At 43.1% G+C, this 20,903-nt stretch overlaps 1 protein-coding gene across 1 annotated transcript in view; it reads left to right on the forward strand.

The window, feature by feature from the left end:
• The window catches only part of dst (dystonin), a 273,043-nt gene that overhangs the window by 169,323 nt on the left and 82,817 nt on the right, over positions 1-20,903 (forward strand). The window contains exons 47-55 of the mRNA XM_052150432.1: positions 1,298-1,464; positions 2,089-2,245; positions 13,467-13,593; positions 13,729-13,785; positions 14,142-14,377; positions 15,238-15,367; positions 15,544-15,743; positions 16,035-16,530; positions 18,681-20,149. Coding sequence (XP_052006392.1) covers positions 1,298-1,464; positions 2,089-2,245; positions 13,467-13,593; positions 13,729-13,785; positions 14,142-14,377; positions 15,238-15,367; positions 15,544-15,743; positions 16,035-16,530; positions 18,681-20,149 — 3,039 coding nt within the window. The remainder of the gene's footprint in view (positions 1-1,297; positions 1,465-2,088; positions 2,246-13,466; positions 13,594-13,728; positions 13,786-14,141; positions 14,378-15,237; positions 15,368-15,543; positions 15,744-16,034; positions 16,531-18,680; positions 20,150-20,903) is intronic.

The following is a 20,903-nucleotide window of genomic DNA, read 5'->3' on the forward strand; positions in this document are numbered from 1 at the left end:
CATTTATAAAAAAAAAGCATAAAAAATCTAATTTCTCAGCAAATAATCAGAATAATGGCAAATAGCATGTAAACAGGATTGACATGGTTGTCCCAAATCATGTAAATATCTTAATCTAATTATTTATTATATTCTGATTATTGCAATAATCAGAGTATTGGTGTACATGTAAACGTAGTCAATGTTAAAACTCTGTTATATTCTACAATTGTGAGTTTCCCAGTGGTACATTCCCAGTGTACTTCACTTGGTCATTCATGTTCTCATAACTCATAATAATGATATTTCCAACTCCACTTAAAGGCAGCATTATTCTGGTTAAAATCCACCCAAATAGAATGGAAGACACTTTTTGACTGACATGTAAAGTGACCCATCACGGTTCATTTAGGACCAGCTGAGACTATTTTGAAATGAACTGTGACCATTAGTTGAGTCTTTTGAGAGTTTTAGGCGAGGAGTTTCTGCCCATGTACTGTACAATTTTCAGAATAATTCACTTTGAGGTTACGTTTCAGTTAGTATGCTGTCTTAAAGGTATAGTTCACCCCAAAATACAAATTATTGAATCATTTAGTCAACCTAATTGCCATCCCAGTTGAAAAGTAGATTTCCTCTGCTTTAAAATAAATTAAGAATTTGAGAAAAACATCATAGCACTGTAGTTCCATAAAATGCAAGTGAATTTTGGCCAGAACGTTGAAGCTCAAAAAAGCTTATAAAGCTTATCCATATAACTCCAGTGGTTAAATCAATGATTGTAGAAGTGATATGATAGGTGTGGGTGAGAAATTGGAACTGTCTCATATAAAATGTAAGTCCTTTTTTACTGTAAATTATCTTCCCTGCCCAGTAGGTGGCGGTATGCATTAAGAATGAGAATCACCAAAAACAAAAGAAGAAGAATGTGGAAGTGAAAGTGGACATTTAAAGTAAAAAATGTACTTAAATATTGATCTGTTTTTCACCCACACCTATCATATTGCTTCTGAAGATAACCACTGGAGTCATATGGATTACTTTTAAGCTGCCTTTATATTTTTTGAGCTTCAAAGTTCTGGCCACCATTCACTTGCATTGTATGGACCTATAAAGCTGAAATATTCTTACTATATTTGTGTTCTGCAGAAGAAAGAGTCATACACATCTGGAATGACATGAGGGTGAGTAAATTGTGAAGGACAGGAGACAGAAAGACAGCTCACTAGGTTTTAGAACAGAGACAATGTGTCTGTTTATGCACTTTAATTTCTTCATATTTCACATCTTGAAGTTCAAATACATCTTTTATTTGTAGGACACTAATGCTGAGTTAGCCGAGCATGCAAAGGATGTTGAAACCCTACAGAAACTGTCAGAGGAACTCAGCAAGCTGGATCCTGAAGGAAGCAAATCTCTCATTCAGAGCAAGATGAAGAACGTCTCTAACAACTTCAATGCTTTGAAAGATACAGTTCAAGAGAAGTAAGTATTAGTAAGTTAAGGTGCTTTCACACTTCAGCTATGGACCCAAGTCATTTGACTTCAGAGTTTGGTTTGTTTGTTTGTTTGATGTTCTTTTCTGAACTCTAGTGTGCACAAGTGAACCTGAGTTGACTTGCAAAGCTCATCTGGTGGTCTGATTCATGTGAACTTCAGTGCGGTTCACTAATCAAAATTGGGTTGGGAACAACACTCCAAAATATCATTTCCTAATTCATATTATTTTGTCTTGTTTACAGGTAAAAATATCTAAACTAATATCTAGGCAAAAATATGAAGAAAATTATTTTTTATTTGAGTCAAGTATGAAAATAGCGTTAGATTAATCTTAGCATAAAAATATTACTTGTCCAGTAAAATTATGCTTCAATGTTTGAAATGCTTTTTTCCTTTTTATTTTATGCTTCACTTGGCTCTGAATTATAGGCCTAATATTTTTTATTGGATGAAGTAATGATTTTAATTATTTTTGGCTGTTATTAAATAAAAAGCAAAGGCTGTGCTGGAACACCATTATTACAAAATATAAAATGGGTTAGACTTTTTGCCAGATGTCAAGCTATTTAATAAGACACTGAATGCATGCGTATGGTGTGTGTATTGCAGAAAGCAGGAGGTTTCGTCCTGCCAGAGTTCACTGGAGGAGTTTAAAGCAGCAACAGGGGTGTTCATTAAATGGCTGAAGGAAACAAAAGAGCATGTGCCAGTGCCTGAGCCCAACTGCAGTGAACAGGGCCTGAGAAAAGACCTGCACACAGTCAATGTGAGTGATGGATTCCTCTTCACATTCCTTATTGTGGTGCTACAAAACCTCCATGATTGAATGGTGCAGTAAATTAACAGAGAATAACTAGAAGAAATCTGTCTCACTGTATATTGATTATTCTTCAATTAGAAGCACTTTTTACTAAATGTCTTGGAATAAAGATCTGATCATGGCCATGATCAACCATGGTTTAATGGTGTGGATTTTGAAGTTCCCTTCCGAGGGAACTCGCACTGCGTCGTTGAAAACGACTCTTTGGGGAACGCTCCTTAGCGTGCGCCTCTGAATTATGAATGAAACTACCGTAATTTCCGGACTATTGAGCGCACCTGAATATAAGCCGCACCCACTGATTTTTAAATAAAATATTATTTTGAACATAAATAAGCCGCACCTGTCTATAAGCCGCAGGTGCCTACCGGTACATTGAAACAAATGAACTTTACTCAGGCTTGTAACAAAAATAAATAGGCTTTAACGAAACATGGTGTGGCAGCGGGGGCGTGGTCAAGCGCCCGTCCGGGACAGAAAAGCGGTAAGGGCGCTTACACCTGAGCTAAATTATGTCTAACACCGGTGTCTAATTTCAGTAAGCATGGGGAGAGCAGTATAAAAAGGCAGCAGCCACAGAGCTGAGAGAGTGACACACGCTCAGTCTAGTGTTGGCGCATAGAAGAATTGAGAAACTTTATAAAATTTATTGTAAACATTGCTGTGGCCATTAAAAGCCTTACCTGGAACGTCAAGTGCCCTGCTGAAAACTGTCACACTGGTGCCCGTGTGACAGTTTTCCCAAGAAGGACATGTGAAGCAGGGCACTTGAAATTAGACACCGGTGTTAGACATAATTTAAGCGCAGGTGTAAGCGCCCTTACAGCTTTTCTCTCCCGGATGGGCGCTTGACCACGCTCCCGCTGCCACACAAGGCTTGTAATAAAACATTTGCAGTAAACAGTAGCCTACCAAGAAAGTCATTGGTCACTATCTTCCTCGTCCTGTGCACTGAAACCACTGAAGTCATCTCCTTCGATTGTCTGAGTTGAATAGCCTCAGATTTAGTTGTCTTTTTGCACTGAGTCAATTCCTCACGCTGCTGTTTCCAGCGTCTTATCATCGACTCATTAAGACCAAGCTCCCGTGCGGCAGCTCTATTTCCTTTTCCAACAGCCAGATCAATCGCCTTCAACTTGAAAGCAGCATCATATGCGTTTCTCCATGTCTTTGCCATGGTGAGGGTGACAAAATTACTACCGTAATCAGAATGATGGGAAGTTTGAGCCTTCGATTTAATCTAAACAGTAAACAAAAAAGTTGTTTTGACCTTAACCCGTTCGGCAATTTCATTGGTCTAATGAAAGCTTCACGCCAAAAAACTGAGCACGTCACAGAATGTTTTTCTTTTTTTTTATAAAATTTGAAAGCGGGAAAAATCCATATATTAGCCGCGTCATTGTATAAGCCGCGAGGTTCAAAGCGTGGGAAAAAAGTTGCGGCTTATAGTCCGGAAATTATGGTATTCCAATCTTGATTGGTGTTGCGTCATGACGTAACATGTGACGGCATAACCGGATGCATAAAAGTGACGCCGGCACACAAACACATTAGTTTTCGCTCTTCAGCAAGCGCTCTATGTGTGTTGTTTGTCTGATTTAAAAATATTATGGCCACCCAACAGTTCATGAAGTGCGTGCACCCCTGCCCTCGTTTCATTACGGGTAGGGACACGCACGCTTTATGTGTGAATTGTTTGGGAGCGCAGCACGCACAGGCAGCTCTCGAGGGATCTGCCTGTGAAAGTTGTGAAGCACTACCCATGAGAGTGCTGCGCTCCCGGTTGGTGTGCTTTGATGATCACGGTCAGGCTCGCGTTCCCCACGGTTCTGGTCCCGCGTCTGTTGAGGCAGCGCGGCGGTTGAGATCGTGGGGTTCGCAGCGGGATCTTGCAGATGAGAATGAGACTGCTGCGGCACTTAAGAACACTTAAGCACTTAAGAACAGCTAGGGCCAAACTGTCACGGGCAATCAGAGAGGCAAAGCGCGCACACGCCCAGAGAATTCACAGTCACTTCCAGGACAGCGGTGACACGCGGCGCATGTGGCAGGGCATCCAGGCCATCACCAACTACAGGACAACATCAGTTGCCTGTGACAAAGATGCCTCCCTTCCAGATGCGCTGAACGACTTCTACGCTCGGTTTGAAGTGCAGAACGACGTGATGGCGAGGAAGTCCACCCCTCCTCCCAACGACCAGGTGCTCTGTCTTACCACAGCAGTTGTGAGGAAAACTCTACGTAGAGTCAACCCACGGAAGGCTGCTGGACCAGACAACATTCCTGGCAGAGTGCTCAGAGGATGTGCAGACCAGCTAGCAGATGTTCTTACCGACATCTTCAACATCTCTCTGAGCAGCGCCGTCGTTCCAACGTGCTTCAAGGCCACCACCATCATCCCCATGCCAAAGAAGTCTTCAGTGTCCTGCCTCAACGACTACCGTCCCGTCGCACTTACACCCATCATCATGAAGTGCTTCGAGAGGCTCGTCATGAGGCAGATTAAGACCCAGCTGCCCCCTCACTAGACCCACTGCAGTTTGCGTGATCGTTCAAACCGTTCAACGGACGATGGCATCACCACAACCCTCCATCTGGCCCTCACCCACCTAGACAATAAGGACTCATACGTTTGAATGCTGTTCATAGATTTCAGCTCAGCATTCAACACAATCATTCCCCAGCACCTGATTGGAAAGCTGAACCTGCTGGGCCTGGACACCTCCCTCTGCAACTGGATCCTGGACTTCCTGACTGGGAGACCTCAGTCAGTCCGGATCGGGAACAGCATCTCCACCACCACCACACTGAGCACTGGGGTCCCCCAGGGCTGTGTGCTCAGTCCACTGCTGTTCACTCTGCTGACTCACGACTGTGCAGCAATGCACAGCTCGAATCACATCATCAAGTTCGCCGATGACAGGACCGTGGTGGGTCTCATCAGCAAGAACGACGAGTCAGCATACAGAGAGGAGGTACAGCGGCTGACGAACTGGTGTAGAGCCAACAACCTGTCCCTGAATGTCGACAAAACAAAAGAGATGGTTGTTGACTTTAGGAGAGCACAAGGTGAACACACTCCGCTGAACATCGACGGCTCCTCTGTGGAGATCGTCAAAAGCACCAAATTCCTTGGTGTTCACTTGGCAGAGAACCTCACCTGGTCCCTCAACACCAGCTCTATCACCAAGAAAGCCCAGCAGCGTCTCTACTTTCTTCGAAGGCTGAGGAAAGCACATCTCCCAACCCCCATCCTCACTACATTCTATAGAGGGACTATTGAGAGCATCCTGAGCAGCTGCATCACTGCCTGGTTTGGGACTTGCACCGTTTGGACCACAAAGCCCTGCAGAGGATAGTGAGGACAGCTGAGAAGATCATTGGGGTCTCTCTTCCCTCCATCAAAGACATTTACAAAAAACACTGTATCCACAAAGCAACCAGCATTGTGGGCGACCCCACACACCCCTCACACAAACTCTTTACCCTCCTCCCGTCTGGCAAGAGGTACCGAAGCATTCGGGCCCTCACGGCCAGACTGTGTAACAGCTTCTTCCCCAAGCCATCAGACTCCTCAATACTCAGAGACTGGTTTGACACACACGTGTCCTGAGTTGCACTTTAATTACTGTCACTTTATAACTGTCTGCTACCTCAATAACTGCTATGTGCATAGAACATTATCTCATAGTATGTTATGTTTACATTTTTAGAAACTGTCATCTTTTGCACTACTGAGTACTGGTCGGCGCTGCACTGTCTATTGTCCTGTTCATTGTCAGAAATATGTTGTACTGTCCTGTACTTTTTGCACATGTTTGCACGTGCACTTTATATAGGTATATGTAGGTTTTTTTTTATATAGGTATTTTATTTCGTTGTGTTGTCTCATGTGGTCCTGTGTTGGTCCTTTGTTGTTTTTATGTAGCACCATGGTCCTGGAGGAACATTGTCTCATTTTGCTGTGTACTGTACTAACTGTATATGGTTGAAATGACAATAAAAACCACTTGACTTGACTTGACTTTCTCATTCTTCGTTTGAGGATCCCGAGCCTACTGTGAGTGGTGCAGAAGCCCGCGTCGCGGCTTCTTCTGCCCACGATCAGGTCCCAATGCTTGAGCTCTCTGCTTCCGAGGAAGTGGATATGCTCCGCATTGATGCGGACGACCGTGAGTCAAGCACGCCAGTTTTCAGCCAAGCTTATGAGGAGCTGATTGAGGTTGTGACGCGTGCCGTGGCCAGACTTGATATCAGCTGGCCACAAAATGAGCAGGAAACGCAAGTTGAAAGACAAATTAGACGAGTGTTTCCTGCGGCACAGATCACAACCTCAGCGCCGGGGTTTGCCGTTTTTCCCCGATCTCCACAAAAAATATATAAATATATATCTCGAGATCGTGGGGTAAACCACCTTCGTCCCGTGTCTCCAGCCCCAGTGTGGTGATTACAGACGATGTTTTGGGGGCACGGGATATGGGCTAAAACCCCGGCGCTGCCTAGTAAGCCCTGCAGGGATACATCTGCTTTAATAAGTAGGGCTTACATGGCGACAGGTCAGGCTGGTTCTTGCCTGCACTCAATGGCTATTGGCCGCTCTATGGCAGCTATGGTGGCCACAGAGAGGCATCTGTGGCTGAATTTATCGGGGATAAAGGAAAAGGTTAGATCTTTTCTGCTTGATGCTTCCCCCGTAAGGTAAGTCTAAATCGAGTAGGACAAGCAGATCAGCCCCAGCCATCAGTCAGCTCCTCGCACCACAGAGTTCCCCCCCGCTGCAGAGCAACCGAGGTTGTTCTCGCAGCGGCGTCCTCATGGAATCGGTGTTGGTTTCCCGCCGTCTCTGACGCTTCGGGCCACATCAATTTCCAGCGAACGCACACCGTGCGACTAAATCCTGCCGGTCTCTCGCTTCAGGAAGTCGAGAACAGTGCTCGGGAAACACCAGAGGCTGGTTCCCTTAGTAGAAGCTTCGGGAAGGAGGTCCTACCAAGGTGGTAGAACCTCGGAGGGCTGCCCCCCCGCTGCAGAGCAACCGAGGTTACTCTCGCAGCGGAGTCCTCAGGAAATCAGTGTCGGTTCCCGCCGTCTCTGACGCCTCGGGCCACATCAATTTCCAGCGGACGCACGCCGTGTCGTTCGTGTCAAAAAATATAAAAATTTTTTTTAAAAAAAACAAGCATCAATTGTGGTCACAAGAACCGTATCGACTAAATCCTGCCGGTCTCTCGCTTCAGGAAGTCGAGAACGGTGCTCGAAAAACACCTGAGACCAGCCTCGAGAGGCTGGTTCCCTTAGTAGATTTTGTAGAGGCATGGAATCATCTTCCCAACATATCTGCATGGGTCCTGCATATAATAAAATCAGGGTACAGACTGCAGTTCGGGCACCGCCCCCAAATTCTCTGGGGTGGTGCAGACTACAGTGGTTCCGAGCAGACTCAGGTGATGGAACAAGAAGTGCAATCTCTGCTGCTAAAGGAGGCCCATAGAACGTGTTCCTCATGCAGACAGGGAGTCCGGATTTTACAGCCGGTACTTTATAGTTCCAAAAAGGATGGGGGTTGAGGCCGATTTTAGATCTCAGAGTTTTGAACCGGCCTTTGAGGAGGTTCAGGTTCAAAATGCTTACTATTCCTGCCATCGTGAGCCAGATCAGATCCGAGGACTGGTTTGTCACGATAGATCTAAAAGACGCCTATTTTCATGTATCCATCCTTCCATGTCACAGGAGGTTCCTGAGGTTCAGCTTCGGGGTGAAGCTTACCAATATCGGGTTCTTCCGCTCGCCTACCACTCTCTCCCGCACATTCACCAAATGTATGGATGCAGCTCCTGCTCCTCTGAGACTTCAGGGCATCCGCGATACTGAATTATATCGACGATTGGCTCATTCTGACCCAGTCTCGAGAAATGGCGGTTCGGCATCGAGATGTCGCCCTGGCCACATTCTAAGTTTGGGGTTGAGACTCAACACAAAAAAGAGTGTGTTACAACCATCCCAGTGCACAACGTTTCTGGGTGTTGTGTGGAACTCGGTTATGATGCAGGCACGCATGTCTCCTGCACGTATCGAGTCCGTTCTGGCGATGGTGTCCGGGTTAAAGCTAGGCCAGGCCATCACTGTAAAGCAGTTTCTAAGACTGCTGGGCCTCATGGCAGCGGCATCCAACTTTATACCTTTGGGCCTTCTACACATGAGGCCCCTCCAGTGGTGGCTGAAAGCCAAGGGGGTTTTCCCCAAGGGGAATCCATTTCAGTAAAATCAGAGTAACGCCGCAGATGCCTTCGTTCAGCTGCTAATATGGAAGAAACCTTGGTTCCTGTCCCAAGGGCCAGTTTTGGGAGCGTCATGTCGCCGGAAACCGCTTCGACAGACGCCTCCCTCACTGGCTGGGGCGCTGTCATGGACGGCAGCTTTGCCAGGGGTCTGTGGCAGGACCATCATCATTCTTGGCACATAAACTGTCTAGAGATGTTGGCTGTGTTCAGGGCTCTGAGGAGCTTCCTTCCAGACATCTAAGGTTACCATGTCCTAGTACGCTCGGACAATACATCAGTGGTAGCTTATCTGAACCGACAAGGGGACTCAGATCGCGCCTCTGTGCAGACCGGAGCATCAGATAATTTCTTTGGTCCCAAGGGAAAATACTGTCTATCAGAGCATGTATGTTCCGGGGTTCAGAATCAGGAGCAGACATCCTGTCGAGGCAGGGGCTGAGGCCCGGGAATGGAGACTTCATCCAGAGGTGGTGAAGTTGATATGGGACAAATTTGGACCATCGAAAGTGGATCTATTCAGCTTCTAGAGACGCCCCACTGTCCATTTTGGTTCTCCCTCTCACATCCAGCCCCACTGGGGTTGGATGCCATGGTACAGGCCTGGCCGAGGCTTCGCCTGTTCAGCATTTCCCCGATCGCTCTGCTCCGAGAGTCCTGGAAAGGGTCCGCCAAGAGGGCATCAGTCTACTTCTGGTTGCCCGATGTGGCCGGCCCGAGTATGGTTCTCAGACATAATCTCACTCCTGATAGCTCCGCCATGGCAGATTCCTCTGAGGAGGGATCTGTTGTCTCAGGCAGGGGACACAGTTTTCCACCCTCGTCCAGATCTGTGGAAACTGTGGGACTGGCCCCTGAGGGGGTTCAGTACCTAAATGCTGGTCTATCAGCGGGGGTGGTTGAAACCATACTTAACTCTAGGGCTCCGTCTACTAGGAGATTATATGGCCTCAAGTGGAATGTGTTCTCCACTTGGTGTAGAGAACATGAAGTAGATCCAGTTAACTGCCCGGTGGCTTCAGTTCTGGAGTTTCTTCAAGATCGCTTTCTCATGGTCTCTCCCTTCCACACTTAAGGTGTACGTGGCTGCCATTGCGGCTTTCCATGCACCATTGAGGGCTGGGCCTCTGGGGAGGCACCAGCTGGTCATTCGTTTTCTCTGTGGTACATGGAGGATGAGACCGACAACCAGGTCCAGGGTTCCTGCCTGGGACCTGGTGGTGGTTCTCGAAGGGTTATCCCTGGCCCCCTTCGAACCCCTTCAGTCAGCCTCGCCCAAGGACCTGACGTTCAAGGTGGCTTTTCTCTTAGCTATTACCTCTCTAAAGAAGGTAGGAGATCTTCAAGCCCTGGCAGTAACACCAGCTTGCTTGGAGTTTGCCCCTGGCGGAGTTAAAGCCATTCTGCACCCGAGACCTGGCTTTGTGCCTAAGGTGCCTTCTAACACGGCACGTGCCCACGGTCCTGCAGGCATTCATCCTCCACCTCATGTGTCGGCAGAAGAAGAGAGGCTCCATTTGCTCTGCCCTGTCAGAGCTTTGAGCGTTTACCTCGAGAGGTCCTCCTCTTGGAGGAGGCCGGACCAACTGTTAGTGTGTTTTGGGTCACCTAAGAAGGGGCTCCCTGCTTCGAAACAAACCATTAGTAATTGGATTGTTCAGGCTATTATCTCGCCTATAAGGTGCTAATTTGCCTTCACCTTTGGCCATAAGGGCTCATTCAACTAGAGGCATGGTGTCCTCTAGGGCTCTCTTATCGGGAGTGCCCCTCCAGGAGATCTGTGAGGCAGCCGGTTGGGCTACCCCGCACACTTTCATCAGGTTTTCTGCACCTCCCTAGTACGCCTGACGCACGCGTGCTCTCGCCCTAGCTGAGTGCCTGAGTTCAGTTTCACTCTAGGGCAGGCCTTTTCGGCGCGTGGCCTAGTGGGCATTCGTTCCCCAAAGAGTCATTTTCAACGACGCAGTGCGAGTTCCCTCGGAAGGGAACGCCTCGGTTATGACTATAACCCTTGTTCCCTGAGAAGGAACGAGACACTGCATCGCCCTGCCACGCCCTCAATGCCTGAGAGCGGCTTGCTTCATCGCTAGGCTAATGTGTTTGTGTGCCGGCGCCACTTTTATGCATCCGGTTATGCCGTCACATGTTACGTCATGACGCAACACCAATCAAGATTGGAATAGTTTCATTCATAATTCAGAGGCGCATGCTAAGGAGCGTTCCCCAAAGAGTCGTTTTCAACGACGCAGTGTCTCGTTCCCTTCTCAGGGAACAAGGGTTATAGTCATAACCCGAGACGTTTTTTAAGGAAAACTTTGGGTCTTAGATTTGCTAACATAAAAAATGAGCTTGCAGTCAATTAACTTTGGATTTGATATATATATATATAAGTTGCTTCTGAATAAAAAAATGCAAATACTAAACAGGGAATGAAACCTAATAAAGCTACTCTCAGATCATTATGTAAAAATAAGAAAATTAAAGGGATAGTTCACTCAAAAATGAAAATTCAGTCATTATTTACTCACCCCTGTGTTGTTATAATCCTATATGACTTTATTTGATTTTTTTAACACAAAGGGAGACATTGTGAAAAAGTGTTGTGCTCAGTGATGTCATACAATGGCAGTTTATGGTGACCACCTCTTCAAGCTTCAAAAGGACACAAAAGTATAATTCAGAAGTCTAATCAATTATTTGATGAGACTCATGAATCTTATTAAAGCATGTGATATGGTTTGGTAAAAAACAAAGTGAAATCGAATGTACTATTCAGTGAAAATGTTCACTGACCATTGATCTCCCGTGCATGTTCATGATAAGGCACGAGAGCGACAGTTCACGCAGCCCACTCGCGACTTTGGGGCATTCAAGAGAAAACTTGTTTTGTTCATCTAAAAACAGCGATAGTGACAACAGAACACAACACAGCTGCAAACAAAACAGAGAACAGAACTTTCTAAACTAAAAGAGTATTCAGAAATCAAGCAGAAACATAGAATAGGCTACAGGCAGCCAAACCTGTGGCAAATGACACGAGATAAAAGGTACATTTTCTATGGTAATCAGAGTTTTTGTCCTAAACAGCAGTGATGAGCAATGGTACATTCTATCGATCACTTGTTTTCTATTTTCAGCATCACACGGGTAACTCCGTCCACTGCGAACTGGCACCAGTCCAAAAACTTTAAAAAAAGTTCTGTTCTCTGGTTTGTGTGCAGCTGTGTTGTGTTCTGTTGTCACTATCACTGTGGAGGACCTGTTTTTAGACGAACAAAACAAGTTTTTTACATACAGGAGATCAACGGTCAGTGAACATTTTCACTAAATAGTACATTCGATTTCGGTATTACATCGTTTTTGATTATAACTTCACAAAAAATAAACAACCATAAAATATCACATACCTTTACTTAGAGGAGGCGAATGTCTTTCAAATAAGACCACACTTAGCGTAATCTGATGCATAGATCATTAGATAATTGACACGAAGCACAATGTGCACAATGCACACAGCATCTAGATGTCTGGCATCTTGCAATCTGGCTGAAAACACGTTAGATTTCCTGGATCAGATGTCATTGGAAATTATGTAGCGTCATGGAACGCTAAACCAATTGGATTGGGTTTAGATCGGTGCAAAAAGTCATCCATATTTGGGCAGAGAGACATGTGATTTGTGACTATTACATATTGCAACCAGGAGATGGCACCCAGTACATGACAAAATGATGACTCAAAAGGCACTCATTCTGTGAAATCTCATTACTAAAATCATGTCTGCATGCTATGAAAACCTTTAGTCATTGTTGTGTCTGCATGTGTAATTAGTTCTTATGTGCAATTATTATGTTTAATTTATTTGGAGAGACTTTTGATTGTTTTGTTGAATCAACACACAAATTTACTCGGTTACAGTTGACATGACAAAACAAAAACAGTTTATCGGAGCCAACTTACTTAAACACAGAGATATATATAATATCAAATCAGAAAAATAAGAAATATATATATTTTTGGCTCATGTTTGTTTTGTGATTTTTCAGCTGTTTTTTAGGCTGAATTTATCATAAAAGTTTTCTTTAAAATGATAACAAACCCTTGACTTTTGACCTTTTTATTAGATTTTTTATAAGCCTTTAATTTTGGATATGCCACTGAAACAGGAAATCTTTAAAAGCATCTTCACTGCTTAAAGGGTTAAACAAACACTCTGATATTCATTCATGTTTTTTTTTGTGTGTCTTGGTGAGAGAGCGTTGTGCCCTGCCCCATTTGAATGGGTTTCTGCCATGATCTGTCACACACGGCATTAAAGAGCATTAAATTAACATTTATTGTTGAATTTTGTGATAAAATGTACATAATTTGAAAGCTGAGATAAAAATATTTGTTCTCCTTTTTAAACTTAAAGGTTCCTCTAAATGAAGAATCCCCCATAAGAAGAATAAATACTGAGCCCCCACAAGCATCATGTTTTTGTTATAAAGTGTTTATTTCAGGGAGTTAACCTTCATTACTGTTGTCATGTCTAGTTTACTGAATTCCCAGATCTGATCATCATACAATAATGTGTGTATCATGCTGCAAAAATCCAGAAATAACCAAAAATGTCAATGAATTGGTCAAGCACCAAAAATATTTAAATGCCAAAATACCATTATGAACAGCAACTGGAACTTGCCAAAAAGTTACACATATCCCAAGACTTTTAGTTTTTGACAAAACCAAAATACTGTTGTTTTATAAACTTCAGTATTTTTAAAATCCTACCAACAGTGTTTCTACCTACCTACCAACCCACCTATTTATCTGTCTGTCTATCTGTGTATATACGCGGTATAGATCTTAATTGAAAGTGCCTCTTCTGGTCTCTATGTTCCCTGTAGTGCTTGTTAGATGAATGGACCTCCAAAGCTCCAGCAGTTCAGGATATCAATAGCAGAGGCTCTGCTTTATGTAGCCTAATCAGTGTTTTGACATCACCGGCCAAAGCCAAGATACATCACAGCGCAGGTATTGCCAAGGAGTATTTTAAGATTTTATGAGAACACATATCGCATGTCTCAATTCTACATGATCACCCATTTAATCTGTCCAGTGTGATGGCAAACAGATTTAAAATAATTTTTTCCCATTTACTTCATTTAGGATCGGCTGTCAGTAATGGTTCTGGTCCAGGAAGCCATCCCTATCTGACAAACCAAGGTAGGATTCATTGATTTAGACAATTCGATTTAGATTTTTGCCAATAATGGAATAATTTGTATATTTTGAACGATAACCAATATGATGGCCAGTATAAATCTATACTGTTCTGTCTCCAATGTAGAGTTATATATGCTAACTATATGGAAAGATAGATAACTGTACTGTTGAAAGATGACATTGAAGAAAGTATAGCTGTTTGAATTGCAAAATAATATGCTTGCTATTTTCGGCCTGATCAGATTGATCATTGCTGAAACTTTGCTGTCCATTAAGCACATAGTTGAAAATACAGTAGCTATATTGATTTGTGTTAGGTTAATCCTTCTAAAAGTACAAGCTTTTTTCCCATTTAGAGTTAATGCTGGTACAGCAGAACATGTACTCCATTAACTCCAGTTATGAGAACCTTGGGGAGCTCCTGAAGACCAGATCCTCAGAGCTCAATGCTCTATTGAAGAAAGTTCAAGAGGTCCATGAGCAGGCTGATTCTTTACTACAGTGGATTGAGGACACAAAGAAGACAGCAACATCTTGGAATAGCCATCCGTCTGGGAAAGACTCAGTTAAAACTCAGATAGAGCAGCAAAAGGTAAATGCAATCTTTTTCATTACATGTGGACGTTTCGTGCTCAGCAATGTTACCCCCACATGTAGGCCTGTATGAAATCTTTGGCCTCAGAGTTGGGTTGAATTTGAATGCTGAAGTCATTCACAGAATTTTACACATCCAACTCAAGGCAAGCATCTCTATAGCTTTAGAGCATAACTCATCCCTCACCATTTGCACATACTGGTGATTACCTCAAAAAAGAAACTGTTTTTCAGGAATATTTCAGGTTCAGTTCAAGTTAAGCTGAATTGACAGCATTTGTGGCATAAAATTGAGTAACACAAAAATGTGTTTTGATTTTCCCCTCCTTTTCTTAAAAAAATACATAAAAAATCTGGACAATTACAATGGAAGTGAATGGGGGCCGATCTGTAAACGTTAAAATACTCACTATTTCAAAAGTATATCCACAAGACATAAACAATATGTGTGTTAAAATGATTTTACTGTGATAAAATCACTTACTAACCACATCTGTTAAGCTATATCTAATTTTACAACTTTGTTGCCATGGCGATATAATGTCAACAAACCCTAAAATGACTGTAAAAATTACGATTTAAACAACTTTACAGCTCAAATAATACACAAGTTTTAACAGAAGTGCTTTTATACAAATATAAGCTTCACATTTCTGCCTTTTAAACCCTCCAAATACTGGCCCCCATTCACTTCCATTGTAAGTGCCTCACTGTAACCTCCATTTTTGCTTTTTTTAAAGAAAAAGAGGGGCGAGTCAAAATTATTTATTTGTGGTAATCAACATCATGTCGCAAATGCTGTCGATTTATCTTAACTTGTATTGAACCTGGAACATTCTTTTAATTTGTATCTTGCAGGTCTTTGAAGACAGCATGAAACAAAAGCAGGAGCAGCTTCAGCAGGTGAAGGAGAAATTGCTCCACCTTATTGAGGAACACCCTGATTCACCCGAGGCAGAAAAGTGGAAGCACATGCTGGCACAGATAGGTATGCATCCATCACATCCAAAACCATTAATCTACTTTGATCTGTGCCGCTGTTGGCCAGGTGTGAATCTACACCTTCTGCACCTTCTCTGAACTCACACTAATGTTTGAGGAGTCTGTTCAGAATGAGAGCTGGGAAAGATAATGTGATGTTTGTGTGCTCTGCTCCACACACAGTTTCAGGAATGGAGGAGGTCAGGGGCACAGTGGAGATCAGGAAACAGCACCTGGAGGAGTCATCGCGTATGTTGGAGCTCTTCAATTCGGCACAGCCTCAGCTCTCGCAGTGGCTGCAGGAGAAAGAGTTGATGATGAGCGTTCTAGGACCCCTGTCTGTAGACCCCAACATGCTTAACACACAGAAGCAGCAAGTCCAGGTACGGACTGTCACACTGAAAAATTACTCGATTCTGAGTCTGCCAGTCGAGCCATCCATTGGTCTGACATTTCTTAATAATGACCACACATCTGGGGATAAAGTTGTATTTCACTGGTCATCTGGGTATTGCGAGTCTACTTTCATACTCCTCGTACCACTCTGCGATCTCTACAACACTTACAATGGAACAACCCTCACAGAATCATGAGTGTGAATAAATGAATGTATAATACACTAACACATGCTTATCTTTTAATGTCATATGCCATGTACATTTTTTGTTCTTCAGATTCTCCTAAAGGAGTTTAACAGCCGCAAGCCTCAGTATGAGAAGTTAAAAGAGGCTGCCACTGTAATCACCAGTGCATCAGAGAAGCAGGATTCTACAGTAGAGAAAGTTAAAGAACAGATGGCATCCATTTCCCAGAAGTGGCAGTCCCTTACGGGCCAGCTGTCTCAGAGACATGCCCTCATTGAGCAGGCCATCGGTAAGACAGCTCAATTCCAGAAGCTTCTGCACAGCCTCAGTGAAAGTGCCAATTGCCTGGAGACTGAGCTGAATGAACAGCAGCCCCTCAGCACCCAGCCTGATGAAGTCAGGAAGCAGCTCCAAGCCACCAATGCAGTCCTGGCTCAGCTACGAGAGCAGAAGAAAAAGCTGCAGGAAGCCAAAACCGTCTGCTCAGAGCTTTCCACCATGATGACTGAGGAGTATCTCAGAGCAGACTTGACAAAACAGCTGGATGGTATCACTAAACCATTTAGACAACTTGAGGACAAAGCAGGTATTTTTGTTAACTTGAATTACCCATCAAACTCTTCCTTCAACATCACATCATATACTGAATTATCTGCAACATTCATTTCTAAAAACCACATTTAAAGAAATATCCCTGCTTAAATGTGAGTGCAACTATTGGCATAAAACAGAATTACAAATATAATGACTGCTTTCCTGAACACTCCTCCCGTCTTCCATTGCCCGGCAAACAGATAGTTTTGCCATTTCTTTGTACATGCAGATTAAAGGTGCTGTAAGCATGTTTTTAGAATGGCACGGATAAATTGTCTCTGCTACTTGACAGATATCACTGAAATAGGTGTCTTGAGAAATCACACCTGTCTAAAATGTTATGGCTAGCAGAAGTTAGCAAACAAGCTGAAATTGCTTACAGCACCTTTAATCTGCACCTGCAGAACTCCACAGAATGCTCCACAGATTTCTGCATAATTAAAACGGCCTTCATTCAAAGTCTTACATATCTCATATGCCCATACATGTGTGTTTATTAAATATTTGGCCTAATTTAATTATGTTTTTAGCTACAGATAAGATTGCAGAATCTCAGCCCCATATAACACATTTGACCACATTGTAATTAATACAAGTGTGCTAAAACCATTCATATTTTTCTTTTAAAAATGTATAGGTGTTTTTTCAGCTTCAGACAATTTAATCAAATTCTCAGGAATTTGATTAAAAGTAACATATTTATTAATTTTGTTCTTTTTCTATATGAAGGTCACATTAAAACCAACTTTTTACTAGTCCTTCATCATTTATATTTGGTACTTTCTTGTATGTATAGATTTTATTGAGAGAAGCAAAGAATGTTTCAGGCGTCACGTAACACTGTCAAGACCGCAGGTGAGATACAGACGTTGCTTGACAGGGATTCAAATATATATTAGGACTAGGCCTGTCACGATAATAACGTGTGATGAGGGTGGAGCCGAGCCGTAAGGACACACGCCCGCCCCTGAATCGGGCTAATTAGCCGGGAGGGGGATAAAGATGAGCCGGAGGCACCAGTTCATTCAGATCATTTTTGCTGACCTCGATATTGCCCATTGTGTTTTCATGTGAGTTTGTTTACATAAGAATGAATACCACCAACATTCTAGCCAGTCGTGATGCTTCTGTCCTCTCATGTGCTCACTCATAGGCAGCTCCTCCACACACATAGAGCGGACAGTGAGAGGTGATGATTACGTGTTACTCGAGGCTAATAGTTGTTTTTCCCGACAACTGCATAATTTTAGCCTTAAGAATAAGTCCAAATGTACATGGTTTCAAAGCCGCATTCCACAGCTCCGGTGTGGGAACATTTTGGCTTTAAGCCGAATGAGAGAGGAGAGCCCATTAACGTGAAGGAGCCGGTATGCCGACTTGGTTTAAAAACAGTGGCAATGAAAAGTGGCAATGCAGCTAACCTAAAAGCTCATCTAAAACATAACCATCACATCCAGTTTTCTGAACTGGGAACTAAAACCGCAGTTGGAGATGGAAAGGGGCCTCCCCGACTTTAATTTGTTTTTGGACATTCCAATTCCAATGTCTGAATATTCTTAAGAATTAAAAGTTAATTGCTCTTTGAAAGAGTGTACTTGCATTATTATGCCATTTATATTATCATTATATCAGTGGCATAAAATGGTCTTAAAATGGCAATAAGATGGTTTATTGCAATTATTTCTTGGACATTATATCGTCCAACAAAATTAGTTATCGTGACAGGCCATATTCGGATGCAGGCAGTGCAATGACTGGAAAAGAACCTTAGAATTAAATTGCACTTGACCCAGTCCATTAGCACATAATTTTACAAACACACTTGCGCCTAGACTGAGTACATACTTGCACAAAAATATCAAAACTTGATGGCCTTGCCCACTGACCTTGCACATATGATGTATCGCATAGCACTGCGCTTAAGACGTAGCATGAAAGTGCCCAAAGTTGAAGAAACACCTATATTCTAAAGAGAGCACACAAGTTATAAATATTATCTTATCCAGCCATGACTGAGACAAGCAACACATAGCAAGGCATTGTGTTGGTTGCTTGTTTTTTTTTTTTTTTATCTCTGTTAAGTCATGTTGCATATTCCCATCCACAATTAAGTATTTTATATCTTAACCTTTTGTCCACCAGAAAAGCGCATTGAGCAGCTCAACTCAGCCTTTGCCAGTTCACAGCAGTTCCATCAGACATCTAAAGACTTTCAAACCTGGCTGAATCAAACACTTCAGGAGCAGTGTAAGCCCCAGTCCATCTTTGCTAACGTGGATATGTTACAACAGAGACTGAAGGAGAACACTGTTGTTCAGAAGTCCATTAGTGACCACGAGGAACCTTATAACACAATCATAAAGGAGGGAGAAGCACTCCTCCAGAGCACAGAAGGAGCAGAAAAGGTGGCCCTTCAGGGACAACTCTCTGCTATAAGGTCCAACTGGGACGATGTGAAGAAGAGCAATGCTGAGCAAGCAGAAAAGCTTCAAAGTACCATTCAGAAGGCATTAAAATACAAGGAACATTCTGAGAAACTGATCTCATGGTTGCAGGAATTTGAAGACCGAGGGAAGAATGTGAAGCTCAGTGTGAACTCGGTGGAGATTGAGAGCTCCCTCTCGCAGTTGAAGGCCATACAGAAGGACGTTGACAAGAATCGAGGACAGGTCCTGATGATGAATGCAGCTGCAGATAGCCTCCTTGAGGTAGTCACATCTGATGGCGATACGTTAAGGGAGGAGAAGGCAGCCATTGGGAAAAGAGTGGATAAGCTGACTGATGATTTACAAGTCAAGAAAGAATCATTAGAATGTATCTCACAGAAGCTGAAAGAGTACATTGACTTGCAAAAGGAAGCTAAAAGCCAACTGGAGAGTGCCAAGAAACAGCTCGAGTCTCATTCTGCCTTGGGTGTCCAGGCCTACAGCAACAAGAACTTGACCAACATGAAAGCTCAGCAGAACAGTTTAGAGAGTGTCCACAACCAGATTGAGCAGCTCAAAAATCTTGCAAAGAGTCTTGTGGTAAATGTCCCTGAGGTTGATTGTGTGACAGACCTTCTTCTCCAGGCAGACAGTTTAGAGAAAGATCACATCGCTGTTACCAAAGAGGTAGAGGATGCTTGCTCCACCTTGGAAAACAAACTCCAGGGAATAGGTCAATTCCAGAAATGCATTCGTGAAATGTTTACAAACTTTTCAGACCTAGATGATGAGCTGGATGGCATGCCCCCAGTAGGTAGAGACTTCGACACCCTACGGGATCAGCACAGTACAATCAAAGACTTTGTAACAAAGCTTCAGGATCTGATAACCAACACAGCCAATTCCAGAGAAAGTTGTAAGAAGATGTTGGAGTCAGAGGCCTCACCAGATCTACTGGGTCTCAAGAGAGACTTGGAAACTCTGAGCAAGCAGTGTGGGAAGCTGATGGACCGAGCCACTTTAAGAAGAGAACAGGTTGAGAACACACTTAGTCATCTGGAAGAGTTCTATAGCAAGGTGCAAGAGTTTACACAGAAACTGTGTGGGGCCGAAAAGCAAGAGGAGTCCCAAGGGTCTGTTGGATCGGAAACAGAGGCCATTAACCAACAACTGGAGTCTTTTAAGGTAAGGTGAAGATTGATTGTATTGTCTCAACTTGCTTTCGTGCCACACTAGAGGCTCCTTAATAGTGTAATGGCATTTTAAACAATCCATTAAAAAATTGAATGAAACTGAAGATCCTCTAGACATAATTTAAAGGAGCCTCAAATATCCTATTTATGTCCCCAAGAAACGAAAAGTTGTATTTCAGTTACCTCACAGCCTTTCTCTTTTGATGGGGTTACTGAAGGAACCGTCGAGAGTTCTAAGAGTTCTTAAGAGCTCCTGTAGTAACTAAGAGTATATTTCTCAGAATTTTGAAAGTGTTCTGCCGGTGGAGCAACTGAGGTACTCATGTACAATGAAACTGTGTTTTCTTCTACCAAAAAGAAGAAGAAAACATTTGTCTTCTATTTGTTTTAAAATACACTCTCCATTACCACATGCTTTGGAAAACAATGAAGTTATGAGTAGTTTGGATGTGGCCTAAGCAACTCCAAACGGTGCCTTAATTTTTTTTTTCTTTCAGTGTGTGCTAGATACTGGGAGAAGGAACTGTCAAAAATGTCCATCTTATGTTTAATGGATAAACTGCATTTATGAGATCAAATTTTATGAGCTTTTGTTCTCAGATGGCATTATCTTCAAAGGGCTCCACTAAAGACATTAACTGTCAGCAACACTAATATAATATAAACCACACTATAGCCGTGAAACATTATGAAAGTTAAATTAGCACATATTTGTGATAATGGTTCATGTGGTATGCAGGTCAAGA

Source organism: Xyrauchen texanus, chromosome 20 (genome assembly GCF_025860055.1).
Source record: "Xyrauchen texanus isolate HMW12.3.18 chromosome 20, RBS_HiC_50CHRs, whole genome shotgun sequence".
Lineage (NCBI taxonomy): Eukaryota > Metazoa > Chordata > Actinopteri > Cypriniformes > Catostomidae > Xyrauchen > Xyrauchen texanus.